At 42.4% G+C, this 19,443-nt stretch overlaps 1 protein-coding gene across 4 annotated transcripts; it reads left to right on the forward strand.

Moving 5' to 3' along the window:
* The first annotated feature begins 3,625 nt into the window (after positions 1-3,625).
* Positions 3,626-19,132, forward strand: LOC120063400 (F-box only protein 21-like). Of its 4 annotated transcripts, none has more exons than XM_039013764.1 (13): positions 3,626-3,863; positions 8,211-8,346; positions 8,832-8,941; positions 9,359-9,480; positions 10,511-10,657; positions 12,884-13,020; positions 13,706-13,842; positions 14,329-14,508; positions 14,654-14,668; positions 14,764-14,896; positions 16,437-16,627; positions 17,038-17,195; positions 17,505-19,132. In XM_039013764.1, the coding sequence occupies exons 1-13, from the start codon at positions 3,640-3,642 to the stop codon at positions 17,825-17,827; spliced, it is 2,013 nt and encodes a 670-aa protein (XP_038869692.1). In that variant the 5' UTR covers positions 3,626-3,639; the 3' UTR covers positions 17,828-19,132. The 4 variants fall into 4 exon arrangements, with proteins under 4 accessions (XP_038869692.1, XP_038869694.1, XP_038869693.1 ...); XM_039013766.1 differs by having other exon boundaries at positions 8,847-8,941; XM_039013767.1 differs by having other exon boundaries at positions 3,660-3,863; positions 8,189-8,346.
* The last annotated feature ends 311 nt before the right edge of the window (positions 19,133-19,443 follow it).

Raw genomic sequence — 19,443 nt, forward strand, 5'->3', positions numbered from 1 at the left:
GCTTGAATCAGTTACTTGATGTGGAATAGAGTTCCATGTAGTCATGGTTCTATGTAGTACTGTGCGCCTCCTATAGTCTTTTCTGGACTTGGGGACTGTGAAGAGACCTCTGGTGGCATGTCTCGTGGGGTATGCATGGGTGTTCGAGCTGTGTGTCAGTAGTTCAAACAGACAGCTCGGTGCATTTAACATGTCAATACCTCTCACAAATACAAGTAGTGAAGAAGTCAATCTCTCCTCCACTTTGAGCCAGGAGAGACTGACATGCATATTATTAATGTTAGGTCTCTGTGTACATCCAACGGCCAGCCGTGCTGCCCTTTTCTGAGCCAATTGCAATTTTCCTAAGTCCCTCTTTGTGGCACCTGACCACATGACTGAACAGTAGTCCATGTGTGACAAAACTAGGGCCTGTAGGACCTGCCTTGTTGATAGTGTTGTTAAGAAGGCAGAGCAGCGCTTTATTATGGACAGGCTTCTCCATATCTTAGCTACTGTTGTATCAATATGTTTTGACCATGACAGTTTACAATCCAGGGTTACTCCAAGCAGTTTAGTCACTTCAATTTGCTCAATTTCCACGTTATTCATTGCAAGATTTAGTTAGTTTAGGGTTTAGTGAATGATTTGTCCCAAATACAATGCTTTTAGTTTTTTAAATAATTAGGACTAACTTATTCCTTGCCACCCATTTTGAAACTAACTGCAGCTCTTTGTTAAGTTTTGCAGTCATTTCAGTCGCTGTAGTAGCTGAGATGTAAAGTGTTGAGTCCTCCGCATCCATAGACACTCTGGCTTTACTCAAAGCCAGTGGCATGTCGTTAGTAAAGATTGAAAAAAGTAAGGTGCCTAGACAGCTACTCTGGGGAATTCCTGGTTCTACCTGGATTATGTTGGAGAGGCTTCCATTAAAGAACACACTCTGTGTTCTGTTAGACAGGCAGTGGCAACCCGCCATTCAGGGTAGGTGGGGCTCTGACCCACATTTTTAGCAAAATAAAAAAATATGATTGTTTTTGGGGGGGCTTGCCTGTTTTGCATGTTATTTTGGCATAATACTTGTCACATACCAGTTTGCAAACAACGTAAAAAATATATATATATCATTGAGTTAATAAAGCCGCATACAAACATGGTCTCTTTTTTGCTTTCTTGAGTAAGGCAGCTCCAGAATGCAGGTGTTTCAGCCTAGTTCAGTGCTTTCTGTGGTGGTGGGGCAAGCCAGCAGAAAATACGGAGCGTTGAGCTGTGATTGGCTCAGTGTAATGTCACTCTTGGGGACACTACGTCACCACCAAGTCTAAGGGTAGATCTAGAAAATTCTAGCCCCTTGGGTGCTGGCATAGAGTTACATTGGAAGTGCCCATCCAAGAAGGCTCAAAGGTCATTGGCCACAGATAAAATGACGTTAAATCACATTACATGTACAGTAGCTTTGGACTGATCATGTCAACATCATACTTTCAAAATCTTAGCTAGCAATCATCATCATGAATCAAGTCGACAATCTACTGGCAAATCCTTTTTAATCCTTGTCATATGAATAGAAATAATGAAGAGAAATTATAGATAAAGCATATCGGTGGTCATCGGCCATTGCACATGAGTATTACATAACAAGTTGGAAATCACAAATTCAACAGTGAGTGGTTTGGAAGGAATCAGTGACAGTGGCTAACTGCAAGCATTGCAAAGCAATCACTAGCCTGCTATTCAGTGGAGTGGCTGTGTGGTCCCAAATCTGTGATTAAGGGGCTCTTTTCCAAGTTTAAAATGATAAACATTCAACATTGGCCATGCTGCCAATGAAGCATGATTTGTACCGTGCCCAAAACAACTGTTAACTTGACTTCAGTGAGTTCAAGACAACTGGGAAGTCGGGAATAAACGAGCTCCGATTGGAAAAATATGATTTGAACGGTCATCCAACTCAGAATTGTAAGTCCGGCCTCTTTCTAGAGCTACGACCTGAAGATCAATGACATCATCATGATTCGATCTTGCTTTTTTCCGAGTTCCTAGTTATTTTGAAAGCACCATAAATCCAGAGAATGCCAGACTTTGATGACAAAATTTGCCCATGAAGGACCAATGTGCCACCTTCCTGTTCAAGTGAGCACAGCACAACAAGGTGAGTCCAAAAATGTCTTGTCTGCTGCTGCATAAATTATGTAATATGCCAGGGAGATATGTATACTGTAGCTAAGAAAGTAATACTAAGTGTATGTTGTGTAGAAAGCTGTTAGTAGCCCATGTGCCTCACCCTAATAATTTAGTTTATTTACCTCTCTTAATTTCACCTACTGTTCTGACTTGATGGTGCACATACAGCCTATAGCCTGTTTTAGAGAAATTTAATAATTTAATATTGTAAGAGCTTTCATTGTCTGCTTATATACCCCCTTTATTGATCCTACGGTTCTGACTTGGTGTACATGGAGAACACTGTAAGAACGTCCCATGTTCTGAATACTGTCACTGTACATTTCAAAAGTGCTAAACAAATAGTTATATAGACAATGGCCGTCCTAGCTCGCTCATTAATGTCTTAATCGAAATTGCCTCTTATCCTCCCCTTATGCCATAGTTTGTACATCTCAATTGTCATTAGAAACCACATTTGTTTAAGCAAGTCAGCCATATCAGCTATATATTTTTTTAAATTCAGTAAATGAGGCTGAATGAACAATTTCGCTGCCAGACAAGGCTCTGCTGATAGCCAGGTGTAGCAGTGGTAAGGTGTTTGGACTGCTGTTGGGACAGCTTTATGTAGGCCGTTTGTGGGCACCGTTTGTCACGGTTATAGTGGTTGATGTGTTGTATTGTGTAGTGGCTTTGGTGGCATGCATCCTACTTTCTCTTTTTTTGCCCCACCAAGATGTGCATGCTAAAATCGCCACTGTAGACCGGTAACTCTTTATCCACGATATAGCAGGGGGTGTAAAGCCATAACACATACGTTTTTCCAGCAGCAGACTATGATCAATTTCTCTCAGCCAATCATCAGTCATAAGTGCGGTGCTTGTTGAATGTCCTTCCTTGGTAAAAGGCTGATTGGTCGGCTATTTGAGCCAGTAAAGGGGGCTTTGCTATTCTTAGGAAGCGGAATGACTCTTGCTTCCCTTCAGGTCTGAGGGCGCACACTTTCTAGTTGGCTTATACTTAAGATATGGCAAATAGGAGTGCCAATATTGTCCGCTATAAACCTCAGTAATTTTCCATCTAAGTTGTCAGACCCCGGTGGCTTATCATTGTTGATAGACAACAATCATTTTTGCACCTCTTCCGCACTTACTTTACGGAATTCAAATTGACAATGCTTGTCTTTCATAATTTGGTCAGATATACTTTGTGTGTGTACAATTGAATTTACATTTGTTGACTTCCTAACATATAAACCATGGCATGTTGATATATCACTACTGTATGCAGCATACACTTGTCTTGTTGTTATTAACAACAGTGAATTGATTCCATAAAACACATTTATTTAAAAAATAATAATAATAAATCTTCGAAATGTGCCCCTCCGGACGGTTTGTTAACCCTATTGACAGTTTTGGGTGATCTAGAAGTTCGGCCCCTTGCGCCAGAAAGGGGCGGGCTTGTGGATTGAGGTAATCGGAGTAAACAGTAAAGATGGCGACGTCTGGAGCAGGAGAGGGGGGCTCCAGCCTGAACGGGATCGTTTCCGAGATAGAACAGAAACAATTTACAGACCTACCAGCCGAATTACTTGAGTACATCTTATGCTTTCCTGTCCTCAAACATGTCGACATTTGCAACGTTTCCTGTAGCTGCAAGCGGCTACACGACGTTTGCCACGGCAGGGGGAAGGTCTGGGGACACCAGTACAAACTCAGGTGAACTGACATTATTATCTTGCTAACTAGAGATTTGACTATCTAACGCTAATTGGCATCTAAATCGCAGTTGCCTCTAAAATAGTATATCTATTTCAGTACAGTCAGGACAGATCCGTTATAGCGAGCAAGCAAGGGAGCTGATTAACGGCCGTTGATTTTCTGCTGATGCACCAAATTTGACATCACACAAAGCAGTAGGTACTATAGCCAGTTTAGCTAGGCAGCTGTACTACTAAAATGTCTCAGTCAAAATTAACAATTTCACAATTATTGTCTTGTACCGTATCGTGCCGCTGAGGACAGATATTGAAATTGTGTGACCTTGAATGGTGGGAAATACAGTGATTGGACTGCAGGTCTTGTGTAACGTTAGTTGTTGCAAAAATCAGTTGGCTTGACATGGCACTTGGCTGATTGTTTTTCTCTGAGCCCCATGCAGTAACGTAGTGGTTCAGAATCTATTGGTATTCTTTGAAGGCCACGAACTATCAGCAAGCTACTTATCATTTGCAATTTAGGTAGTGCCTTTTGAGGTCAGTTTCGATTATTATTATTTTTAAACATGAAATGCATTATGAAACGATGACTTTACAATGTTTTTCGAGCTTTTTAATGGAAATTCCACAGCCTAAACAGAAAATATCCCATTGTCTCTGATCAGGTCCACATTGGGTAGACATCAATAGAAACATAGGAAATTACTATGTAATATTTCAGTTGTGTATATTACTTAGTTTTTATTTGATTACTTTTTTATTTTTCATTCCTTAACTCACCATCTCATCTCTGCTCAGGCAGTAGCAGTCAGCCAGGACATCTAAGATTGTCATCCCCATACTGTACTGTCTTTAGTCATCCTATTTATACTGAACAAAATTATAAATGCAACATGCAAGGAAGTTGTAAGTGATGTCTTTTTAGTAGTAAGCTTGAAAATAAAGGAGAGCCGCACACTCTAGGAGCTCAGATGCAAAAATGTAATATCCAACGTTTCGACAGCCAAGCTGTCTTCATTTTGCATCTGAGCTCCTAGTGTGCAGCTCTCTTTTATTTTCAAGTTTTCTACTCCGCTAGCCAGCACCTCGCTTGAATAGGTGTGCGTTTCTTTTTCTTCTAGATTGTTTAGTAGTAAGCTACCATGGTTGTCATTCTGACTTAGCCTAGCTATACTGATCAAAAATGTAAACGCAACATGCAACAATTTCAAAGATTTTACTGAGTTACAGTTCATCTAAGGAAATCACTTAATTTAAATAAATAAATTAGGCACTAATCTATGAATTTTACATAACTGAGCAGGGGTGTGACCCTGGGTGGCCCTGGGAGGGCATAGGCCCACCCACTTGGGAGCCAGGCCCAGCCAATCAGAATGATTTTTCCCCCCACAAAAGGGCTTTATTACAGACAATACTCCTTAGTTTCATCAGCTGTCCAGGTGGCTGGTCTCAGACGATCCTGCAGGTGAAGAAGCAGGATGTGGAGGTCCTGGGCTGGCGTGGTTACACGTGAAGTCAGTTGGACTTATAGCCAACTTCTATAAAACGATGTTGGAAGGGGCTTATGATAAATTAACATTAAATTCTCTGGCAACAGCTCTGGTGGACGCTCTGGCAGTCGGCATGCCAATTGCACGCTCCCTCAACTTGAGTCATCTTTGGCGTTGTGTGACACAACTGCACATTTTAGAGTGGCTGTTTATGGTCCCCAGAACAAGGTGGACCTGTGTAATGATCATGCTGTTTAACCTCTCTGTGGGAAGCTAGCGTACCAACTGGCCAACATCCAGTGAAAATGCAGAGCGCCAAATTCAATTAAATTACTATAAAATTTAACTTTCATGAAATCACACATTCACACAAATCACAAATCACACAAATTAAAGCTAAACTTGTTGTGAATCCAGCCAACATGGCAGATTTCAAAAAAGCTTTACGGCGAAAGCAAGCGATGCTATTATCTGAGGATAGCAACCAAGCAAACAAACACAGACCATCATATTTCAACCCTCCAGGTGCGACACAAAACGCAGAAATAAAGATATAATTCATGCCTTATGTAACAGTATAACTTTACGTTGTCCCCTCACCCCGACACGGGCGCGAACCAGGGACCCTCTGCACACATCAACAACGGTCGCCCACGAAGCATCGTTACCCATCGCTCCACAAAGGCCACGGCTCTTGCAGAGCAAGGGGCAACACTACTTCTAGGTTTCAGAGCAAGTGACGTAACTGATTGAAACGCTAGTAGCGCGTACCCGCTAACTAGCTAGCCATTTCACATCCGTTACACTCACCCCCCTTTCAACCTCCTCCTTTTCCGCAGCAACCAGTGATCCGGGTCAACAGCATCAATGTAACAGTATAACTTTAAACCGTCCCTTCGCCCCAACACGGGCGCGAACCAGGGACCTTCTGCACACATCAACAACGGTCGCCCACGAAGCATCGTTACCCATCGCTCCACAAAGACCGCGGCTCTTGCAGAGCAAGGGGCAACACTACTTCTAGGTTTCAGAGCAAGTGACGTAACTGATTGAAACGGTAGTAGCGCGTACCCGCTAACTAGCTAGCCATTTCACATCCGTTACACTTACCTTTGACGAGCTTCTTCTGCTGGCACTCCAATATGTCTCATAAACATCACAAATGGTTCTTTTGTTCAATTAATTCCATCGATATATATCCAAATGTCCATTTATTTGGCGCGTTTGATCCAGAAAAACACCGGTTCCAACTCGCACAACATGACTACAAAAGTTACCTGTAAGCTTTGTCCAAACATTTCAAACTACTTTTGTAATACAACTTTAGGTATTTCTTAACGTAAATAATCGATAAAATTGAAGACGGGATATACTGTGTTCAATACCTGAGGAAAACAAAGTGTAGCTAGCTTTCAGGTCACGCGCCTCTAACAAAGAGTACACTTCTCTCTACCCTCATTCTGAACAGTGTTACTTCTTCATTTCTCAAAGGAAAAACCTCAACCAATTTCTAAAGACTGTTGACATCCAGTGGAAGCGATAGGAACTGCAAGAAGGTCCTTTAGAAATCTGGATTCCCAATGAAAAACCATTGAAAAGAAAGTGACCTCAAAAACAAAAAAATATGACTGGTTTGTCCTCTGGGTTTCGCCTGCCAAATAAGTTCTGTTATAGTCACAGACATGATTGAAACTGTTTTAGAAACTTCAGAGTGTTTTCTATCCAAATCTACTAATAATATGCATATCTTAGGTTCTGGGCATGAGTAGCAGGCAGTTTAATTTGGGCACGCTTTTCATCCAAAATTCCGAAAGCTGCCCCCTATCCTAGAGAAGTTAATCAGCTTATTGATATGCCACACCTGTCAGGTGGATGGATTATCTTGGCAAAGGAAAAATGCTCACTAACAGGGATGTAAACAAATTTCTGCACAAAATGTGAGAGAAATAAGCTTTTTGTTCATATGGAAAATGTCTGGGATCTTTTCTTTCAGCTCATGGAACATGGGACCAACACTTTACATGTTGCCTTTTTATATTTTTGTTCAATATAGCTAGGCTGCCAAAGTGTGCTGCAGAGCTGTCTGACAATCATTTTACTAGTTCTTCAAAGTAAGGCATACTTTCACATTGTCTCTGGCCCTCTTGTCGTTGTTGTGTACGTTCCTCGCTCAGGTGGTCTGTGTGTATCTAACGTAACGTAGCAGATGTACAGGTGTATTCGTCCAGAGATCTGTATCTAATGACGAGATGCTCATGTCTCCGCCCTAACAATGGGAGTCGTTGTCCCAAAGGTAGGAAGGCAGGTGACAAACATAGGTCCAAAATAAACCCATAGAAACACATTGGGCTTGTTTTGGACAGATTTTGGCTAGAGTAAAACCTTTCGCTTCACCTCTTCCTCTCTGATCTGTCTGAACCGCAAAAAGACTGCTGCAAGGAATTATGATCATTGTTGTTAATTACTATGTTTCTGAGCTGAACTAGGTTGAATATTTGCTTAATGAAAACTACAACTCCCTTAATCCCTGCATACCACATGGTTCTTGATTTGGTTTCTTTTGTGAATGATTTGATTTCTCTCTAGAGAAATGGTGCGTTAGGCTTCAAAAAACAGAATTGAAATAATTGAACCGACGTTGGTCAATTAGTTGTTTAATAACCCCAAAAATTAAATGTTGGTTAATCGTTCAGCACTAAATTGAAGCCTAATTCAGATTGCAGACATTGGATGCTTTTTGGATTGTTTTATTGTGAGTGATCATGTGTCAGACTGTCACACACCTCAAGTCAATACTTTACATGGCTAACTGTCTGCCTTAACTTTCTGACTGCAGTCCCTTTTCCTACACTCCCCAGATGGCCAAGATTGCAGAAGCATTACCGCCAGAATGAGTGTTGTGATTGGCTGAAAGAATACAGAACGCGGCACACTGTTGGTCTACAAATACGACGAACAGTTGTATCCATCTCCCAGAGATTCTTCACGGAAGTTGTAAGTGATGTCTTTAGTAAGCTGCCATCGTTATTGTCATTCTGATTCAGCCTAGCTATACTGAACAAAAATATAAATGCAACAATTTCAAATGTTTTACTGATTTACAGTTCATATAAGGAAATCCGTACATTTTAAATATTCATTAGGCCCTAATCTATGGATTTCTCATGACTGGGCAGGCCTAGAATTGCATTTTATATATTTTTTTCAGTGTACTTCGTGGAGACGGAAAGAGGTGTTACTAACATTGTAAAACATTTGCATGAAAGATACTGTATTTATTGGCCATCCTAACCCCACCACATCATGCTCAATGTGACTGGGCTGGCCTGATGGTGTATATGTGCATCGTGTGTGTGTGTTGAGCACATGCAAGCGTGTGTTACGTGCGCTGCGTGCACGTGCGTGTAGTGGTGTCCGTATTTGAGTGTGTGTGAGCTGGGCTGGCCTATTTAGCACTAACCCAGAGATCTGTAACGCAGCCTTGCGTTGGCCAGGTGCTGGGGGACAGCTTTGCTGAGATCGAGTCCCTCGGCGCCCCAGAGCACTTCTGTGAAGACGAGCTGCTCTCCATACTCAATTCAGACAGGAGGTAAGAATCATGTCCACACTCCAGTCCAGCACGAACAACTATCTTTGGCCATTAATTCTGTGTTCTGTGTTAATCCTCCCTGGAGCGTTAACAGTGGACAATGAAAATCTGTTTTTCTCCCTCCTCTCTTGCCTTCTTTCTCATCACTCTCCCCAATCTATCTTGCTTTCTCATTTTCACCTCCCTTGCTCTCTCCCTCTTTTGCGCTCTCTCCCTCTTTTGCTCTCTCTCTCCCTCTTTTGCTCTCTCTCTCCCTCTTTTGCTCTCTCTCTCCCTCTTTTGCTCTCTCTCCCTCTTTTGCTCTCTCTCCCTCTTTTGCTCTCTCTCCCTCTTTTGCTCTCTCTTTCTTGTGCCTTCTCTCTGTCCCTCGCTCACTCTTTCTCCTGTCTCTCTTCACACTCTCTCTGCCTCCCATAGGAAAAGCCTGACACTGAAGTACTATGCAAAGAAAATCCTTTATTTCCTGCGCCAGAAGAACATCCTGAGGAGTTTAAAGATGTTTCTGGAGCAGCCTGCAGAGCAGCAGTTAGCCCTAGAGGGTGAGTCATGGACGTGGAATGGGCCTAGCCATACACTACACTGCACTTAGGTTGATAATACACTTTCAAGACTTGCAGTGTAAACAAAGCAGTGGTGGAAGAAGTACCCAATTGTCATACTTGAGTAAAAATAAAAATACGTTAATAGAAAATGACTCCAGTGAAAGTCGCCCAGTAAAACTACTTGAGTAAAAGTCTTAAAGTATTTTGTTTTAAATATACTTAAGTATCAAAAGTAAATGTAATTGATAAAATGTACTTAAGTATCAAAGTAAAAGTATAAATCATTTCAAATTCCTTATATTAAGTAATCCACATTGCACCATTTTTTATATATATATTTTTATTTACGGCCTGCCAGGGGCACACTCCAACACAATTTACAAACGAAGCATGTGTGTTTAGTGAGTCATCAGATCAGTGGCAGTAGGGATGACCAGGGATGTTCTCTTGATAAGTGCGTGAATTGGACCAATTTCCTGTCCTGCAAAGCATTCAAAATGTAACGAGTACTTTGGGGTGTCAGGGGAAATGTTTGGAGTAAAAAGTGCATTATTTTCTAATGTAGTGAAGTAAAAGTCGTCCAAAAATAAAAAATAGTAATGTAAAGTACAGATACCAAAAATAAAGACTTAAGTAGAAATACTTTCAAGTACTACTTAAGTACTTTACACCACTCAAACAAAGTAACGCTGAATAATATGGACATAATAACATACATGTGGAGTGGGCTTAGCCATACACTGCACTGCACAATACACTCTTATCCTAGTGACTAGTGGTAACAAACTCAGAGAAACAGCTTGGTAAGCATCGTCTTCTTGTGAATAATGTTGGGAATCTTGGGCATAATGTTGGAAATAATGAGGTGTTTAGGGGAAAAAACAATGTCTGATTCCCTCTGCATTGTGGTTTTTGAAAATAACATAAATAGAGTGAAAGTGTTCAGGTCATAAGAAAAAATGTGGTGTATAACCAACTTTTAACTATGTATTTTTACAGTCTCCTATTGTCTCCTCTCCTGTTGTAGGAGCTCTGCTGGTAGACCAGTATTGTAACCCCCTGGCAGATGTGTCATTGGACGGTATATCCTCCCAGCTGGAGGAGATCACTGACAAGATCAAGAAGATGCTGCGGATAAAGAACCCCTCTCATCCAAGCCTGAGGGTCACACAAGGTTGGTCTGGACTGAGGAGTTGGAGAGAAACACATGTTCTCTCAGTGTCTCTTAGGAATGTATACAAAGAGCTGATACCAAGGCAAAAAAAAGTCGTCTTCATGTGGAAAAGTAGTCTTGATGTGGATTTGAAGCAGAATAATTAGTCTGTTGTTTTGAGTCCATGCACATTCATATTGACATACGATCCTTTTTTGTTCTGAAAATGTCAAACTTGATTTTAGAGTTAACTCGCCCTTTAAAATATCTAACCAGGCACAGTTGAAGTCGGAAGTTTACATACACCTTAGCCAAATATATTTAAACTCAGTTTTTCACAATTCCTGACATTTAATCCAAGTAAAAATTCCCTGTTTTAGGTCAGTTAGGATCACTAGTTTATTTTAAGAATGTGAAATGTCAGAATAATGGTAGCGAGAATTATTTTATTTCAGCTTTTATTTCTTTCATCACATTCCCACTGGGTCAGAAGTTTACATACACTCAATTAGTATTTGGCAGCATTGCCTTTAAATTGTTTAACTTGGGTCAAATTTTTCGGGTAGCCTTCCACAAGCTTCCCACAATAAATTAGATGAATTTTGGCCCATTCCTCCTGACAGAGCTGGTGTAACTGAGTCAGGTTTGTATGCCTCCTTGCTCGCACACGCTTTTTCAGTTCTGCCCACAAATTTTCTATAGGATTGAGGTCAGGGCTTTGGGATGGCCACTCCAATACCTTGACTTTGTTGTCCTTAAACCATTTTGCCACAACTTTGGAAGTATGCTTGGAGTCATTGTTCATTTGAAAGACCCATTTGCGACCAAGCTTTAACTTCCTGACTGATGTCTTTAGATGTTGCTTCAATATATCCACATCATTTTCCTGCCTCATGATGCCATCTATTTTGTGAAGTGCACCAGTCCCTCCTGCAGCAAAGCACCCCCACAACATGATGCTGCCACCCCCATGCTTTACAGTTGGTTAGGGTAGCCTAGTGGTTAGAGCGTTGGACTAGTAACCGAAAGGTTGCAAGTTCAAATCCCCGAGCTGACAAGGTACAAATCTGTCGTTCTGCCCCTGAACAGGCAGTTAACCCACTGTTCCTAGGCCGTCATTGAAAAATAAGAATTTGTTCTTAACTGATTTGCCTAGTTAAAAAAAAATATATATATATATATATAATAAAGGTAAATTTGTAAGTCGCTCTGGATAAGAGCGTCTGCTAAATGACGTAAATGTAAATGTTCTTCGGCTTGCACGCCTCCCCCTTTTTCCTCCAAACATAACGATGGTCATTATGGCCAAACAGTTAAATTTTTGTTTCATCAAACCAGAGGACATTTCTCCAAAAAGTACGATCTTTGTCCCCATGTGCAGTTGCAAACCGTAGTCTGGCTTTTTTATAGCGGTTTTGGAGCAGTGCCTTATTTCTTGCTAGCGGCCTTTCAGATTATGTCGATATAGGACTTGTTTTACTGTGGATATAGATACTTTTGTACCTGTTTCCTCCAGCATCTTCACAAGGTCCTTTGCTGTTGGTCTGGGATTGATTTGCACTTTTTGCACACAAAGTACGTTAATCTCTAGGAGACAGAACGCGTCTCCTTCCTGAGCGGTATGATGGCTGCGTGGTTCCATGGTGTTTATACTTGCGCACTATTGTTTGTACAGATGGGCGTGGTACCTTCAGGCGTTTGGAAATTGCTCCCAAGGATGAACCAGACTTGTGGAGGTCAACAATGTTTTTTCTGAGGTCTTGGCTAATTTCTTCTGATTTTAATATGATGTCAAGCAAGGAGCACTGCGTTTGAAGGTAGGCCTTGAAATACATCCACAGGTTGACTCAAATGATGTCAATTAGCCTATCAGAAGCTTCTAAAGCCATGACATAATTTTCTGGAATTTTCCAAGCTGTTTAAAGGCACAGTCAACTTAGTGTATGTAAACTTCTGACCCACTGGAATTGTGATACAGTGAATTATAAGTAAAATAATCTGTCTGTAAACATTTGTTGGAAAAATTACTTGTGTCATGCACCGACTTGCCAAATCTATAGTTTGTAAACAAGACATTTGTGGAGTGGTTGAAAAACGAGTTTTAATAACTACAACCTAAGTGTATGTAAACTTCCGACTTCAACTGTAGGTCTTGAGTGTAAATATAATTTTGTTTAATTCTCAGCCCTATTCTTCACTGGTGTACTTTACAAGGTGATCCTGTTTTCTGATTGTGTTTGGTTCTAGGCGATTGTTTTGCTGTAGACGACTTTGATCTCCAGAGACAGGTGGTCGTTACCCTCAATGCTGTTTTATACGAGCAGCTTCAGTACAAGGGCAACGAGTGTGACTACTACAACCCTCTCAACTCCTATATACACCAGGTATGAGCTCATACAACCCTCTCAACTCCTATATACACCAGGTATGAGCTCCTACAACCCTCTCAACTCCTATATACACCAGGTATGAGCTCCTACAACCCTCTCAACTCCTATATACACCAGGTATGAGCTCCTACAACCCTCTCAACTCCTATATACACCAGGTATGAGCTCCTACAACCCTCTCAACTCCTATATACACCGGGTATGAGCTCCTACAACCCTCTCAACTCCTACATACACCAGGTATGAGCTCCTACAACCCTCTCAACTCCATACACCAGGTATGAGCTACTACAACCCGCTCAACTCCTACATACACCAGGTACGAGCTACTTCAACCCGCTCAACTCCTACATACATCAGGTACAGTAGCTCAGAGAGGTTATAGAGGACATGGATGATGATGTTTTCCTTGGCCAGTATTCACAAAGCGTGTCAGAGTTTTAGTTCTGATCTAGGATCAGTGTGTCTTTTCAATCATGATGAATAACAGTAGTTGGACAGGGGGACCTGATCCTAGATCAGCACTGTTAATCTGAGACTTTGTTAATATGGGCCCTGAACTTGATTATTAAAATAAAGTGAAAGTCTATATAGGACCTTTATAATGCTATATCAATCAACTAAGAAACATGACAGACATTATGTGGCTCTCATTCTCCCATGTCTCCTCCCTACGTAGGTGCTGCTCCGCCGGACAGGCATTCCCATCAGCCTCTCTGTCCTTTACATGACGCTGGCCAGGAAACTGGGGGTTCAACTGGAGCCTGTCAACTTCCCCAATCACTTCCTGCTTCGCTGGTGCCAGCAACAAAGAGGGTAAGGGGCCAAAGTGTGAGAGGAAGTGAATGGAAGGCAAATGCTTCTTTAGTGATCAAAGACTATACGTTTTTCCATCCACTGGTATAGTTGTAGTGCATAGAGACAATCATAAAATTAATTGATCTTGAAGGGATAGTTTTAACGTTTAGTTTAGTCCACAGTCCCGTGTAGCTCAGTTGGTAGAGCATGGCGCTTGCAACGCCAGGGTTGTGGGTTCGATTCCCACGGGGGGCCAGTACAAAAAAAAAGTATGAATGTATGTACTTGTAAGTCGCTCTGGATAAGAGCGTCTGCTAAATGACGTAAATGTAAATGTAAATGTAGTTTTGAACTAGTTCATGATTGGGTGAAATTCAGTATTGCGCTCCCAAAAATGCTGGTTTTCAATATACCCGATGTAGCATTGTCTGCATTGCACGCCAGAAATCGCGTCAAAGTAACATGTTTGTACTTGTATTGATAAAATCTCATGTCTCATTTCAGGAGTGGAGACATCTATGATTTTGCGTACATTGACGCCTTCGGTAAAGGCAAGCAGCTGACGGCTAAGGAGTGCGAGTACCTCATTGGTCATCAGGTGACTGCAGACTACTACAATGCCATCAGTACAACAGAAGTGCTGTTAAGGATGGTGGGAAATCTGCTGAACATCGGCAAACGAGGGTAAGACTTATGAACATAGGGATGTTTTTTATGTGACTAATATTTAATTTATGCTTTTCTGACATCAGAAAATCTCCAACCGTACATCATGGAATTGAATCAATCCAAATGTTTCTTTTTTCCTGATTTTCTATGTTGTCCTCAGGATCTCATCCTTGAGGTAATGTTAGAGTTGGTCAAAAATAAATTCCTACACTCAACTGTCGCTGTTGTGGTATGAAACAACACTGTGTATCACTGTGCTATGTCATGCAGGGAGGGCAATGAAAAATCCTACCAGCTGCTGAGAGACTCTCTGGATCTCTACCTCACCATCAACCCAGACAACGTCCAATACCTTCTACTACAGGCCAGACTCTACTTCCACCTGGGCATCTGGCCTGAGAAGGTTAGCATGATATTTCAACACGGCATATCTACATTTACATCTTGGTCATTTAGCAGACGCTCTTATCCAGAGCGACTCCCCCGTGGGAGTCGAACCCACAATCCTGGCGTTGCAAGCACCATGCTCTACCAACTGAGCCCCACGAAACCCAAATACACTACATGGCCAAAAAGTAGGTGGACACACCTTCATATTAGTGGATTCGGCTATTTCATCCACACCCGTTGCTGACCGGTGTGTAAAATCGAGCACACCGCCATGCAATCTCCATAGACAAACAATGGCAGTAGAATGGCCTTACTGAAGAGCTCGGTGACTTTCAACATGGCACTGTCATCGGATGCTACCTTTCCAACAAGTCAGTTTGTTAAATTTCTGCCCTGCTAGAGCTGCCCCGGTCAACTGTAAGTGCTGTTATTGTGAAGTGGAAACGTCTAGGAGCAACAACGGCTAAGCCGCAAAGTTTTAGGCCACACAAGCTCATAGAACTGGACCGCCGAGTGCTGAAGCGCGTATGGTGTAGAAGTCGTCTGTCGTCGGTTGCAACTGCTCATCGGAAGCTTTATGAAATGGGTTTCCATGGCCGAGCAGCCGCACACAAGCCTAAGATCACCATGCACAATGCCAAGCGTCGGCTTGAGTGGTGTAAAGCTCAACACCATTGGACTCTGCAGAAGTGGAAACGTGTTCTCTGGAGTGATGAATCACGCTTCACCATCTGGCAGTCCGACAGAGGAATCTAGGTTTGGCGGATGCCAAGAGAACGCTACCTGCCCAAATGCATAATGCCAACTGTAAAGTTTGTTGGAGAAGGAATAATGGTCTGGGGCTGTTTTTCATGGTTCGGGACCCTTAATTCCTGTGAAAGGAAATCTTAACGCTACAGCATACAATTACATTCTAGATGATTCTGTGCTTCCAACTTTGTGGCAACAGGGGAAAGCCCTTTCCTGTTTCAGCATGATAATGCCCCGTGCACAAAGCGAGGTCCATACGGAAATGTTCAGTGTGGGAAAACTTGGCTCAACCCCATCGAACACCTTGTTCCAACATCTAGTGGACAGCCTTCCCAGAAGAGGGGAGGCTGTTATAGTAGCAAAGGGAGGACCAACTCCCATTTTGGAATGAGATGTTTGACGAGCAGGCGTCCACATACTTTTGCCCATGTAGTGTACTTGTAATTGGACCAAATGGCTTTACCCTGGCTTTGATACTGCAGATTTTTTGTTTAAAAAAAATTGGTCTGCCTCTCTTTTTTAAAAGTTGTATTGTCACATACACCAGATAGGTCCAGTGAAATGTGTTGTTTTACACGGCGCCCCTGGAGCAAATAAGGGTTAAGTGCCTTGCTCAAGGGCACATAGGCAGATAATATTTTGCACCTCGTCTGGTCAGGTTTTCGAACCAGCAACCTTTTAGTTACTGGCCCAATGCTCTATCCGTTTACCTGCCTCTACCTGGTTACTACAGTCCAGAGCAGAGGACAAGCTTTCCCCAACTGATAATGACTGGTGTCTGACCCCTCTCCTGCCTCTTCCAGGTCCTCGACATCCTGCAGCACATCCAGGCGTTGGACCCGTCCCAACACGGGGCAGTGGGTTATCTGGTACAACACACCCTGGAACACATCCAGCACAAGAAACAGCCTGTAGAGCCAGAGGTGAAGAGACGCAGCGCCCCCGAACACCTAGAGCTGCAGTACAGTGTAGGCCTCATCATGAAACACAAGAGGTGGGTCTGAGCAGTCTGTCTGCCTGCCTGCCTGCTTCCCTGTACGAGCAAACAGTCTGTCTGCCTGCCTGCCTGCTTCCCTGTACGAGCAAACAGTCCGTCTGCATGTCTGTCTGTTTATCCATTCCGTCTGTCTATTAATCCTTCCTGTCTATCAATCCCTCAATCTTTCCATCTGTTTGTCCTTCCATCCATCCCTGACTCAGCTGTTTGTCCTCCACCAGCTTCTATCTGGTAAAGCATCCTCTGCTGTTGATTAACACTATCAATGTAAAACTACTGTACTCTGTTGAATGGCAGAATAGCTATTTATGGAATAATACTTTTTATTATAATCATTGTGATTTAACAACCTGTAGTGTGCCCTTTCCCCATGTGTGACACTGTGTGACTGTCCCCCTTCTCTCCAGGTCTGGCTATAACTGTGCTATCTATGGCTGGGACCCCAAGTGCACCATGAGCCAGGAGTGGATTACCACCATGAGGGTCCACCAGCTGTCCAGCGGGGCTAACCAACCCTTCTACAACGTCTTAGTGCAGGACGGCACCTGCCGATACGCTGCCCAGGGTACGTCTATACCACAGACATTATCTTTCAGTCACATGTACAGTATGTCATTCTCAATGTCAGGGCAGTGGTAGTTCGTTAAGGAGGCATTCTGAGAAGAAACATGACAAATGTAATACTTGAAATGCTTATTGAGGAGTTATACATGCTGGATGAGTAAGGTGCTGCTAAGGTCTAGGCCTATATACTTTCAAATGTACACAGAATATGCAGCTATCTTGTACAGTAACTTGCCTTGGCTCAGTTTGAGATTTCCTGTTAAATGATACTATACTTCGTATCTTTATGCCTCTTTCCCTTGTCTCCTAGAAAATCTAGAGCCCCATTCCGCCCCTCTGGAGATCGCTCACCCGGAGGTGGGACGCTACTTCTCAGAGTTCCATGACAGCCACTATGTTGCCAACGAGGAGCTGCAGACACGCTACCCAGAGGACATGGCAGAGACCCTGGGCACCGTACGGGACCTCTACCACAGACTGATGCCCAGCTCAGTGCAACAGGAAAGCCCCAACGGCCCAGAGGGACCTTCCCAAGAGAACCAGGACAGCCAGGAGAACCAGGGCAGCCAGGAGAACCAGGGCAGCCAGGAGAACCAGGGCAGCCAGGAGAACCAGGACACCATGCCCACATAGCTAAGCCTTCACTACTCCTCGGCCCCATTCAAAACAACCCCTAGTTCCTACCACCTAGGCACAGGTACATCTGAAAGGATTGGATGTGTATAAACAATATGGCAGAATTACAACTAGCCTGTCATAGGGCAGATTGTAGCTACTACTAGCCTAACCTAACGTGGAAAGATGCCTGAGCGGAGTCCTCACTTCCGTTTTTCAGGGGAAATGGAAGTTAGGTTGAAAATACTGTATCCCTGAAAACCAGACATCTGCTTTCAGCCAATGCCGCTAAGGGTGCTACTAGCCTATTGTGTGGCAGGTTGGCGCTACGACTAGCCTTTCATAGGACAGGGAGGCATTACTACTAGCCTATCATAGGGCAGGGTGGAGCTACTACTAGGGTCTAGGGGTTGTTTCTGGACAGGGCCCTCTGTTCCCCATCCAGTTCCATTACTTGACACAACATCCTGTCCCCAAAACCATCAGGGTCGTCGGTATTCACAGAGTCTGAGTAGGAAGTGCTGATCTACGATCAGGTCCTCCCCCTGTCCATATTATCTTATTCACTATGATCTTAAGGGCAAAACTGGTCCTAGATCAGCGCTCTTACTCTGAGAAGCTTATTTTGAATACCGATCCATGAATGCTTCAGTACCAGGATCATGTGCTGTACCACCGCCTGCCAACCAACACCAGTCAAAGCCAAAGCCCCTTTTCTCTCTCTAACTTCATGAAGACTTACTGAGATCGAAACACTTACTCTCGCTCTCTCCACCTCAATATACTTTCTCCAACATCTGTCAAGAAGAGGTCTTCCCAGACTTGACTCCCTAGTCCCTCTACCTCTTCCCACTTCCACATGAAACAATATAAAAATTAACTTTACAGTATGAAACAATATGAAAATGAACCTTGCGGTATGAAAATGAGACTTGCAGTATGAAACAATATGGAAATGAACCTTGCAGTATGAAACAATATGAAAAATTAACTTTACAGTATTAAACCATATGAAAATGAACGTTACAGTATGAAAATGAGTGTTACAGTATGAAAAGATATGAAAATGAGCGTTACAGTATCTCCTCACACATGAGTTGAATACATTCAGTTGTACAACTGACAAGGTGTCCCTCTTTTCTTCTGTCACATTACATTATAATAATGATTCATGCACTTATGAAAGGATGACTTTCACATTTCTAGAACGTGTTATTAAAAAATTCTGTATATTTACAAGTGAAACATTGCAGGACTACAATGACTTGAAACAGGAATGGGTTGTGAGACTTAATAAATATAAATAAAATGTTTCAATGTTTATTTTGGTCTTGACTGTTATTACATAAGCCTACTGCAGTTTTTTTCTGTTATTTCTTCTAGAATGTACTCCGACTTGAAATTATAGTAGGTATATGTTTTTTTAAAGATAAGGGTCTGTAACGTTATACTCAATGACAATGCCTTTTTTACTACACGCAAAGATTACATTTGAAATGAAAGTCTCATTCTGCCATTAATGACTATGATTGTTCATCCATCACATTTACCAGTAATTAATTCAAGGACACAGTCGATTCATTCTGAATTGTCTAATGTAAAAAAAAATCTATTCCTCCACAATGGTACACTGT

Source organism: Salvelinus namaycush, chromosome 18 (genome assembly GCF_016432855.1).
Source record: "Salvelinus namaycush isolate Seneca chromosome 18, SaNama_1.0, whole genome shotgun sequence".
Classification (NCBI taxonomy): Eukaryota; Metazoa; Chordata; class Actinopteri; order Salmoniformes; family Salmonidae; genus Salvelinus; species Salvelinus namaycush.